The sequence below is a fragment of the Lissotriton helveticus genome, chromosome 2_1 (genome assembly GCF_964261635.1).
Source record: "Lissotriton helveticus chromosome 2_1, aLisHel1.1, whole genome shotgun sequence".
Classification (NCBI taxonomy): Eukaryota; Metazoa; Chordata; class Amphibia; order Caudata; family Salamandridae; genus Lissotriton; species Lissotriton helveticus.
In genome coordinates this window covers 132361490-132373730 of record NC_136059.1, presented here as the reverse complement: position 1 = coordinate 132373730, position 12241 = coordinate 132361490, and the positions used below count along the sequence as shown (strand labels likewise).

Genomic DNA, 12241 nt, shown 5'->3' with positions numbered 1-12241 from the left:
GAGTTAGGTACCTGGGTGACAAATTAATGATTGCAATTCATAAAATGTGATTCTAAACTCATGAATAGATTTACTAATGCCTTAATTTATTAAAATAAAGATGTTCACAGGACTGGGCAATGTACTTGTTCATGGACTGATTAAGCTGGTCAACGGGAACACTCACATTATTGTTTGTTTGTGGGCATTCAAATCCTTCTAGCAGGCACCACCCCATCCTGGGTATGGGTAGAGGTTAAATGCAAGACTAAGTGAACATTCAAGTTGGCAAATGAGGCAGGAGATTTCCAGAACTGGTGGGTCTGTAGGCAGCAGGAGAAGGACCAGATCAAGGAAATGTGTTCTACTCGTTATTCATGTGTCAAGATTGTGAACAGTGTTTGTAAGTGCTAACATGAGGTTGCATGGATAATTGGAAACTGTGAATCTTTAGAACTTTATCTTTTTATTTTGAACTTCTGTATAGTGCCCACCACATCATTGTAAACAACCAAGAGCTTTACATGGGCTATTGAAGAGCATATAAAGAGGAACATATACGCAAAATGTCTTGGATCAACATACAGAATAATGATCCTCAAATGGTCCCCCTAGGGGGGGGCGTGAATTCATCAGAAACAGGGGACCAGTTCACGTCCCCCAAGTGAGTAGCAAGAGCCCTGGAATGCTCTCACTCTCAGTGTACTTTAGTTTTTTTTTAGCTATTACTGTCATTGTGCTGCAAACGGCTCGGTCCAGAAGTAAGGAGGAGCAGCCTCCCCTTGCAGGAATGGCATTAAGAACTCAGCAAAATGAGCAAGGGTGAGCTGTGATTTTGAGCACAGTGCTGAGAAAGCACTTTGTAACTCACTTCTCAACAGTCTGCAGACTTTAAAAATGAGAATGTAGATGAAAGAGATAACAGAGTAATGTAGATGCAAATGAAGGGCAAGCACATTTATAGACTGAGCATGAACATGTACCCAATCTAAATGACAATAGTGTCTGATGTCACCTGTATTATAACAGCTCCAGCGTACAGGGACAGTGGACCCAGTATCCAGTGTATGTAAAAGGTGGGGGGCAACCTTATACTCCCATTCATGCAGAGTGGATCTCATATATGAACTCTTTCAGCCCCATTCAGAGTGGGAAGGAGATCAGATCACCCCAAAACTATAAAAAGAGGAGCAAGGAGGGTAGTTGGAAGAAAACATAAAGAAAAGGGAAAATATGCATTTGAGCATCAGGCTGGATTTCTCCAGTGCGTAAACCAGCACTGTGTACAAATATACTCTGGTGAAATGCCAGCCCAGGGAATATGTCCTATGGATTGCACCCTAATGTACCCAAAATGCTTGTTTGGTACACCTTTCCAGGCTGTACTATGTGCACTGTGTGACAGTGAAATGGCAGGAATGTGCCCTATTTAAGGCAATAGCTGCATTGATTTCCATTTCCTAACACCCTTTTGGCATACTAGTGCCACTGCAGGCACCATGGCTCAAGGGTGTCTTTGTTACATGCAGGATTGTTTTTGAGCAGGAAGGGACACCGTCCTGTTGAAAAACAATCCTGGGAGGCAAATTTCTCCTATGTGTTCTGCAGAATGCCATTGGTGCAGAAGATTGTAAGGTGCAGCACACATGGAAAGAGATAGAAATGGGAAGAAATAGAGATATTTATTCTTCATACCCCTCCCCTGGGAAGTTTACCGATTTTAGTGCATTCCCAGGTTTACAAGTTCTTATAAATTCCAGGATGCAGCAAAATATATGGGAGTTGGCTGGGAGCACCCACACAACACTCACGGAATGCCAGCCCAGGGCAAAGCAATCCAAAGCAGCGATTTGCGTAGTGTTGCATTACTCCAGATTCCTGAAGCCACTCAGAGCCCCGCAAAGTGGCTGTGTGTGGTTTCTAAGAATCTGACTTAAAGGTTTTCATCACACATCTACAACACTACATGGTGCAAATGTGGCACAACCCTCTCGAAAATAAGCCCCATAGTTTTTGGTAAATTTAAGCAATGTATTTACCACTGACCATTTTTTCAACTCCATATATTCAACCAAATCTGTTTCATTAATTAAATAAATCATTTTACCAAAAATAAATGCTGTATGCAATTTAAAGTGGCTACACAAGAGTGCAGCTATGTAGCAAGATTGATTAAGCGGAGATCTGCAAGGGTCCATTATGCATAGGGTTGGAATGTCTATCTCACTTGTCCATATAACATGATTAATTACATAGTATTTAATCCCACTAGTGAGTATTGATATTGTACTTATGCACATTTGTGTGACTTCTGTCATATGAGGTCACTAACCTGTGATCACAGTTAGAAGAAAGGAAAATAGTAGTGGGGAATCCATGGCTTTGGTGAGTTTCTCTCCACTGGAGGAATCCCAGGTCCTGAAAAACTTTAAGAAAATAATTTTTGTCAATTAAGTCGAAGATTTAAGCAGTCACATCTTAAGGTTAAGCTATATAAATATATGTATATTCACTGAAAACAACATAGGTTTCAGGGATGTTTTAGTTAGTTGGACATTTCACTCATACAAAACCATAGAAATTCCCCCCTTTATAGTTAGATGAGCTAACTTTAACTTGCGCGCCCACAATGCACTGCTGATGACATCACATATTACATCATTCATGACATGGTCAGTGATATAACTCATGACATCACTGATGACATGTCAAATGACATCACTGATAACATCACTGATGACATCAGTGATGACATCATCCAGTGAATGTGGTTTAATTTAAATATGTATTATGTATATACCCAGCTGCATTGAAGAATGAGTGGATGTATAACTGTCTGGATGGAGGATTTAGTAGGTGTGTGACTGACTGTTTAAGTGAGTGATTAAATGTGTCTCACTAAATACATGGGTTAGTGACTAAACTGTGTGAATGCTTGGATCAGTTGTCTATTGTTGTATTGGCTGCTGCATCAGTTGGTCAGTAGCTACATGAGTGTCTATATGGGTCACTGATTAGTTGCCTGCGTATTTGTATGGGAGACTGAGTCTGTGTGTGGTTGGGTAGGGGGTGCGCGAATCTGTGCATGGATGAGTTAGTGGTTGATTGACTGGGTATATGAGTTTAAGAGTGCATGTGGAAACAGTTGTATGGGTGGGTGAGTGTGCATATAGGTCTGTTGGTGAGTGAATGGATGTCTCAGTGGTACATGTCCAACTAAGTACATATGTAAAAGGCAGTGTTTGTGAGAGTTGGTGTATAAAAATGACTATGGGCTCGATTCACAGAACTAACTTAAGACAAAATCCTAAACTTACTACCATTTTCGTATTCACAGAAGGCACTTACTCATTTTGGTATTCACAGAAGACACTTACGCATTTCGGTATTCACAGAAGTTAGGAGTCGTAACTTTAGGACTCCTAAATGCCTTCTGTGAATACCGAAAGTCCTAAAGTTAGGATTTTTCTCAGTTTAGGAGTAGTAAAGTGAGGACTCCTAATTTTAGGACTCCTAAATGCCTTCTGTGAATACCGAAAGTCTTAAAATTAGGATTTTTCGCAATTTAGTAGTAGTAAAGTTAGGACTCCTAACTTTAGGACTCCTAAATGCCTTCTGTGAATACCGAAAGTCTTAAAATTAGGATTTTTCTCAGTTTAGTAATAGTAAAATTGAGAAAAATCCTAATTTTAAGACTTTCGGTATACACAGAAGGAATTAAGGAGTTTTAAAGTTAGGAGTCCAAACTTTACTATTACTAAACTGAGAAAAATCCTCATTTTAAGACTTTTGGTATTCACGGAAGGCATTTAGGAGCCACAACACCTTCCGTCACCACCCCTAGGGACCGCCCCCTGACCACACCCCCCCTACTACCACTGAGGCAGCGCAGAACAGTACAACGGACCTTCCCAGAATGCCATGGCCCTTCAGCCGCACAATAGCTGAATGTTGGGAGATGTGGGAATCAAGTATGTGTGAAGGACGCAAGTCACCCATCAATAATATGCACACAATACCAAGTGTAGCGATGATGTGCTGGACAGACCTCACTATGCAAAGCACAAACCTTTCCATGTGGACATATACTACTGATACTTGTAGTGTCTGCCCTACACTGGGGTTAGCATGGTTCAAAATTCAAGATTAATAGCAACGCTAATTGTGTGAGAAACTATAATCGGTTAAGAAGACCAAATGCTTCCAATCTGTGCAGCTCCACTCAACGCCACATGGCTGTGGGCCCTTGCTGATCACTGCCTCCTGCCTACACTGTGGACAGCAGGGCTCACAATTCTGGTGGAGTGGCTATTCCAGATGACGCAGTCCAGTAGCCAAAACACATTGCTCCCCGTGCCGCCCCACGGACCACGCGTCATTGCAAAGTCTGCACTCGCTGAGCGCCAGAGATACCACTAACTCAGTGCACCACAAGTCAATGCCATAGGGACTTCATAAGGCAGAATTAATTAGACAGAAGACATTGCTGCCAGTGCAGCCACGCTCGGACCACGCATCATTGCAGAGTGTGCACACACTGAGCGCCAAAGGTACCACTAACTCAGTGCACCATAAGTCATCCCCACGAGGACTTAAAAAGGCAGAATTCAGTAGGAAAAAAGACATTGCTACTAGTGAGGCCCGATTGCACTACGCATCATCGCAGGCTCCACACAAGCTGGTTCATTCACGTGGCACTATGTTAGTGTAGCACTTATCATCGCTGTCTGCACATACGCTGAATTGCCAATACCTCTGCAGCAGTACTCAATGCCACGTGGCTGTGGGCCCTTGCTGACCCCTGCCTTCTGCCTACACTGCAGACATCAGGGCTCACAATTACATTGACTCTTCTTTTATTAACTGCAGAGTGCAGTACGTAACTAAGTAAAACGTCCCTCAAAACCTACACAATATCCTTTTAGCATCCTTGCTTCAAGAACTTGTTTTATATCATTTATAGATTTAGTACAATAACAAAATTCATCTTGCAAGTCCAAACGAGCACTAATTGGCACTCTACACTGCGGACAGCACAGCTCACAATTTGAACTATAACGTCCCTGAAACCTACATGTTTCGACAATTTATTCCATAGATGTTTCATCTCTTGTTCGAGTCACGATTGCAGATGACGCAGTCCAGTAGGCAAAAGACATTGCTCCCAGTGCGGAAAGCCTGGACCACGTTTCATTGCTGGCTCCGCATACACTGATTGTTTCTGATGCCCCTACCTCTGTGCACCACAACTCATGGACTCTTTACAATATAATCTTTTGTGTATAATTTCACATCTAGTGCCCCTACCTTACTGCAGCACAAGTCATAGACCCTTTATGATTGAATCTCTATGCATCATCCGATAATTACTTTTGTACTTGTTACCACCACAAACCATTCCCGGAGCACTGGCTTACACTCAGCCCACATGCATCCAGCACACATGTCACTGGACAAGAAGCCATGGTAATAAAAAGGAGTTGAGCACACGTGCCCATACCCAGTTCAACTCTATACCTGTGTCCGTGTGTTCATTATGTTTGAAAAATGCTGCCCATGGCCCTACCATAATACATTGTCCTGTAGACAGCTTATGCAATCATGTTACCTCTGGCTGTGGGGAAAACTTTGGTTATGTAACTTTGTCTTGCACATTGTACAAGTACATATACAGAGATTGTTTCATTATAGTACTGCAAGGAGAGTGTATAGTCAATTTATAAGTGCTTGGGGATTTCTAGAGGTTTTTTTTTTGTTGCATATTTATATAGCACGAACGCGACCCAAAGGTATTGGAGCACTTTACATGAGCCCTGTATTACATTACACATTGAAGCACGCAGAGATTAAGTGATTTGCACACAATCACAGGATGTGTTCTCGACCCGAGGCTTAAACCCAGGTTTCCATCCCCAAGGTCGGCAGTCTAGCCGACGGACCACATAAGTACATATGTTGGCGCAGCCTAACTCTGAACACTAGCTTTGCTTGAATTGGCTGCTTTTTTTTAAATTAGCCCAACGGGGGGGGCCAAATCCCAGGGGCAAGATATTTAATTATAATGGGACCCCAGAGGGGCCCCCAGCCCTGAGGACCACCACCCCCGGAGTTTTTTTGTTATGTATGTGGGGGGCTCACGGCCCCCCTGCTTCCTTTTTTTTAATAATGGGGGCCCAGAGGGGCCACCCAGCCCCGAGGACTGCCATCCCCCTGGGCTTTAACATTATGTATGGGGGGCTGAGGCCCCCCCCCGCAGCCCCGGGGAGCGTTACCCCAGGGCTTCTTGTTTTTTAAAAATAAAAAACCTGTGTGGGGCGCTCAAGCCCCCCCACATGCCCCGGGGACCGCCACCTCCCTGGGGCACTACATTTTTAAATTGGGGGGTCCGTGATGGACCCCCTAGCCCCAGGGGCCACCAACCCCTGGTGGATTTAAATGTTGGGAGTAAGGCCACGCGGCCCTCCTCCTGGAGCCTTGTGGTGGCCCTGGGGACCGCCAACCCCCAGGGCCGGCTCCTGCAGTGTCCCGGGGTACCTACCCCCAGGACACTGTAGTTTGCTATGGTAGGGCGGGAGCCTCGTGGCTCCTGCCCTACCATTGCAAACTGCTTTGGTTTTTGGAAGAGAAAGCAGGAAACCTGCTATCTTTTCCAAAAACCAAAGCCTATGCTTTTCTACATGGGGAGCAGCATGTTAGCTGCTCCCCATGTAGAAAAGCAATGCCGGCTACCGCAGGACGCGGGGAGCCGGCAGGGACCGTGGGGGGAGAGGGCCAGCCCCGGGGTGTGGGGTCCCCGGGGCTAGAAGTGGCCCGGGAGGGGGGCCGCCCAAATATTTAAAAAATATATATATGAAAAATAAAAAATGAGGCAGGGCGGCCCCAGGGGATGTGGTCCCCAGGGCCAGAAGGGGACCGGGAGGGGGGCCACGCAGCCCCACACCCAAAAATGTTTTTAAAAAAAGAGGCAGAGCCCCGGGGGATGGGGTCCCCGGGGCTAAAACAAGCCTCAGGAGGGGGGCCACGCAGCCCTCTTCCACATATTTTTATAACCTCTGGTGTGTACGCGTTGGGTACGTGTACTGTACAACATATGCTGCCTGATTTCTAAGGCGTCCGGTACGTGTATCTAAGCAAGAAAAAGGAAAATATTTTTCAGATATTTATCAAGTTTATGTGTTTTTAGATTTTGGATGGCTCTAAAAAGAGCACTTGTGTTTATTGAGATATTTTAGTACCTACAAGTAAGTACCGATGCAGAGTCTAAAGTTCATGACGAAGACTATGTTCCCTTCATCTGTAAAATGTACACCATCACTCCTATAGATGCCATACATATTGAAACGCAGATTGTTGTTGTAAATGGACCGCATTCTATAGTCTCTTTTTTTTTTTTGTCCTCATACAAGCCACCAGCAGATATAACCTCTAAGTGGGGTCACTCCATACCACTTGCAGTTTGATTTATTCTGGGATTCCGCCCTCGATGGAATGCGCAAGGTAAACAGAGATCACCCAGAGGCAGGCTATTTCTTAGTCCAACTCCCCTTTCGACACGTTACCTTAACTGGGAGGACCAGGCCAATAACCACTGGCATAATCATTGGACATTGGATTATCTTTCGGGCCAAGTTCTCAAGGCTGACCATACTTTGCAAGCACTTTCGCCACCACACAGGGTGTCCAACTGACTTATCATCATGACATTCCTCAGACAATCTGCGAATTTTGGAGGAGCCTCAGACTTCCACCCTCGACAAATTTCTCTCCTTGCAATCACAATTACATAGAAGACAAATTGAGTGGCCGGATTGTTTAGCAGATAACCCGAGGGAAGCCCGAAAAAAAATTAAACTGGGGCTATAAGTGATTGAAGTTGACAAAACATCTTCCAAGAAATCACACACCTGTCTCCAGTAACTGGTGATTTGTGGGCACTCAAAAAACATATGCAGATCATCCGCCGCTTCCAGCTTACACCTTGGGCAACTGTATCTCTCTGCTGACAATCTGGAGAGCTTGGCCGGAGTCCAATACACCCTATAGGTTGTAAATAGGTGATTCCTTCTAAGGTTGGCTGGTTTAATTGTCTTTTGAGATATAACAAATGCATCAGTCCAGATTTTCCTGATCTCCACTCCAAAGATTGAATATCTCGGACGTTAACGTGTCCCTTGCCCCAATCAGAGTATTATATCAAAAGGCAACCTCCCGTTTCCAACCACTACCTCTATCGATGAGATCTAAGAATTGAGGCTCCTCCTGCACCCCCCAGTCTTGTCTTTCCCACCACGAGGACAACTGATAAAACTTGAATCTTGTTAAGGACCCCCCAGTTAAATTAACTAGTGAGTCCCAGTCCAGCAGTTGGGAGTTGGTGCTAAGATCTGCCCACTTTACTACCCCTGCCTCTCTCTGTGGGATTGCCAATCTATCTAAGAGACAATCGGGGGTACCGGGTGAGTCCCAGATAGGAGCGTGCATATTATAGTAAGGAATTTGAAAGACTTTCTGGAGATACAGCCAGGTTTTTAATGCAGCCTGCAGAATTTTCAGGCGGACCTTTTTGTAAAATTTTTGATGGCCAAATTTGTAAAGAAAAAAGTCAGGGCTAAGTAACTGGTCAGATAACATTGCCTGAAATAGGCGACCATGCGAGGAGGAGTCAGGCCTGTTCGCCAAGATTCTAAAGTTCATAAGCTGGAAGGCATAACAATACGTCAAAAGATCTGGTAGTGCAAGGCCACCCAGCTTCAGTCCCCTTCTCAGCTTCCTACAAACGATTCGTGGGGATTTTGTGGCCCAAATGAATGAACCTATTTTACCTTGAAGCTTGGCAATGTCCTTGTGGTCAAAAGATAATGGTATGTTATTAAAAAGGAAGGTAACTTTAGGGAGAATGGTCATTTTTGTGAGGTTCACTCTTCCTTAGATGTTCAAAGGGAGGGTCACCCACCTTAATAGTAGCTTACAAACTTCCTTTACTACCATCTGCCAACTGGTTTTGGTGGTGTCTGCTAGTTTCTGAGTAAGCTGTATTCCTAAATACCTCATTTTTTGTTTAGCGCCCTGTAATGGGGGGGAATTATTCCAACTCATAATTTCGGTCTTCTCCTTGTTTATTTTGTAACCCGACACCCTCCCGAATTCTTCCGATAATTTAAATAATAAGGGGGTCGATTCTGTAGGTTTGATGGTATAAAGGAGAAGGTCATCTGCATATAATGCGGTTTTAAGTTCAATTTCCCCCATTTTAAAGGGCAGGATGTTGGGCTCTGATCTCAGGGAGCACACAAAGGGCTCGATGTAAACGTCGAACAGTAGGGGAGACAGGGGACATCCCTGCCTTGTACCTCTGGAGATGTTAAACCAGTCTGTCAAGCCCCCATTGATCAAGACTCTGGCACGAGGGTCCTTATATAGGGATTTAATTCCCTCGATAAACATGGATGGGAACCCCAGCTTGGCCATGGTCTCCCAGAGAAAGATCCAATTTACCTGGTCGAACGCCTTAGCGGCATCTATTGCAACTAATGTTAGCGGAAGGCGCCTTTCTTCAGCAAGATCTATTATCCCCAGTACCTAAAATGTAAGTTCATTCATCTGTCGACCTGGTATGAAGCCTCTCTGGTCATGGTGAATTATAGCCTTGATGACTTTTGCTAGCCTGGAGGCTAGTAGGCCAGAGTAGATTTTCAAATCGGAGTTTAAAAGAGAGATCGGACTATAGGATTCTATCCTCTGGGGGTCCTTATTTGGTTTTGCAATTACTACAATAGTGGCTTCAAGCCAGGAGGAAGGTGTTTTTTCCCCCTGAAGAAGAATCCTGTTAAAAAGAGATACGAGGACGGGGAGGATTACTTCTAGGTTGTCTTCATAAACTTCTGATGGTAAGCCATCTGGCTAAGGGATATCAAAAAAGGGAGTGAAGTGGTGGTGCCACTCTGCACCGTGGTGGGCTAATCCTCCTCTTATGAAAGTACGAATAATCAATAGAGACCACCTGATATGAAGTCTGTATATATTCCGGTGTTGGTGGAATATACTCAGTGTGTTAAAATACCCCTCACACACCAAAAGGGCCCTTTGTGTCATGCTTCATCATCGGGGTCTTCCCGCCCCCGCTGCGGGATGGGGCAGTGCTGCGACAAGCGACTACGCCGGAGCACCTTTTATTGTGAGTACTATGTGAGTGAAATGAAGTGAGTGTCAGTGGGGTCAGGAGTGATATTAGAGTGAAGTTAAAAAATACCTGGCCTAGTGGTAGAAAAAACTGTTTAATAGGCACTAAGAGGAGGGGGTCCCAGTAAAATAAACGTTCAAAAATAAGGCGATTGGAAAGTAAATGCATCTATAATGTTTAATTCACATTATAGGGAAAAGATACACATATGCATAAATTACAGTTGTATTGGTGCCCCTGGGGGGTAAGGGGGGGGGGGACGTGCAAACGTGAGGGTAGTGTGGGAACGGATAGTGATATTAAAACCACGTATTATTCAAACATTTGTATAAATTCAATGTCGAACAGACAATACGAGAACCACAAATCAACAATTAACACCTCGAGGTAGCCGAGAGAGACGCTCCATTGCCGCTGAGCCACCTTATTCTGGAATCTGATTCATTCGGACCCATTCCATTTTTACCCGATACGCTGGTGATTAAGGACACACTCTACGCTACTCGATACGCGGAGAGGTCCCCCCACCTGCCTGTGTGCAACGACTGGATCGTTTTGCCATATCCCTTTGGGATACTGGACTGTATTTCATAAGATTTAATATCCATTACAAACTCTTCACAATAATTAACGACGAACACTGATATATTCAGGTTGTTGGCCCCACTCCCCCCTTCCTGTCCTGATGAAGACCCAACTGCAAGGACCTTAATGACTCCTGCGCCACCTGGGTCGAAACGTCGACTTCCTTACCCCGACACACAGCCTCCTCCAACCCATAAATTCATGCATAGTATGGACATTGGGGCATGTGTTTTGTGAACTTAATTGTTGATTTGTGGTTCTCGTATTGTCTGTTCGACATTGAATTTATACAAATGTTTGAATAATACGTGGTTTTAATATCACTATCCGTTCCCACACTACCCTCACGTTTGCACGTCCCCCCCCCCCCTTACCCCCCAGGGGCACCAATACAACTGTAATTTATGCATATGTGTATCTTTTCCCTATAATGTGAATTAAACATTATAGATGCATTTACTTTCCAATCGCCTTATTTTTGAACGTTTATTTTACTGGGACCCCCTCCTCTTAATGCTAGATACCCAGGTCCCAGTGACTTTATTGGGTTAACCCATCATTTGTACAGTGTTTAATAGGCACTGGCTGGTATTGTTAAAAGAGGTGAAGCGGAGAGCTAAAGCAAGTTACTGGGCTTGCTCTCCTGTGTGGGTCAACATGTTTCGGGGCGACATGCCCCTTCGTCAGGACCGGGTACAGATCCCCCTGTCACTCACTAATGTTCTACCACAATATGAGGGTGTAATATATTATCAATGTGTATAAATATATTTTATAGATATACGTGTTCTAGCTATATCAGAAATTCTGATGTAATAAGCCTGAAAGAATAAGAGCACAGGTTTTAGAAAATCGCCGATCCCAATCCGCTGGACTAATGGTTACCTGTAAGGAAAAAAGGCAAACGAAAGGAAAAACACACGTGTAGGCTATTATAGATGGCAGGCCAGAGGGTCCTGGAGATGGCCATGTCGCCAGGTATAGAGGTCATGGAAACAGATATTTAGACACACACTTTGCACACACAACACAGTAGAACACCATCTGCTAGCTGTCAAGGGAGGGAAATGTATATACATCAAGATACATACTTTTGAAATAGGGAGACAGTGCCCCAAGAGCCAAGGCTGGGCGAACGGTAAGTGGGGTCCAACTGCAAGGTGGGAAGAAATGGGAACAAAGAGAAAAAAGGAAAACATTTTTTGCTAGGACCTTGTATTGCTAAAGGTACTGAGTAGTTCTAGGGAAAGGGAACCAAGTATTCCAGGTCTGTTCTATCGGCTATGCCGTACTTACTAAACCCCCTGCACCTCGGTGCTTCCTCCTTTGTCAGTGGCTTCCGTGGTAATGGTCAGCTAGAGGAGGGCGGGTCATTTATAGTGTGGGAGTAATTGGATAATGGCTATGTTAATTGATTAACTCGAGATAGGTGTGTTGGCTCGGTCGAGTTGTGTAGCCATGTAACTGAGGCGGCCATTATTAAGTGTTCAAAAAGTA

At 44.4% G+C, this 12241-nt stretch overlaps 1 protein-coding gene across 1 annotated transcript in view; it reads right to left on the bottom strand.

Moving 5' to 3' along the window:
• Window positions 1-2391, bottom strand: part of LOC144820076 (uncharacterized) — a 30567-nt gene extending 28176 nt beyond the window's left edge. The window contains exon 1 of the mRNA XM_078677728.1: window positions 2312-2391. Within this exon, the coding sequence (XP_078533854.1) occupies window positions 2312-2357 (46 nt within the window). The 5' untranslated portion in view covers window positions 2358-2391. The remainder of the gene's footprint in view (window positions 1-2311) is intronic.
• Between the last annotated feature and the right edge of the window lie 9850 nt (window positions 2392-12241).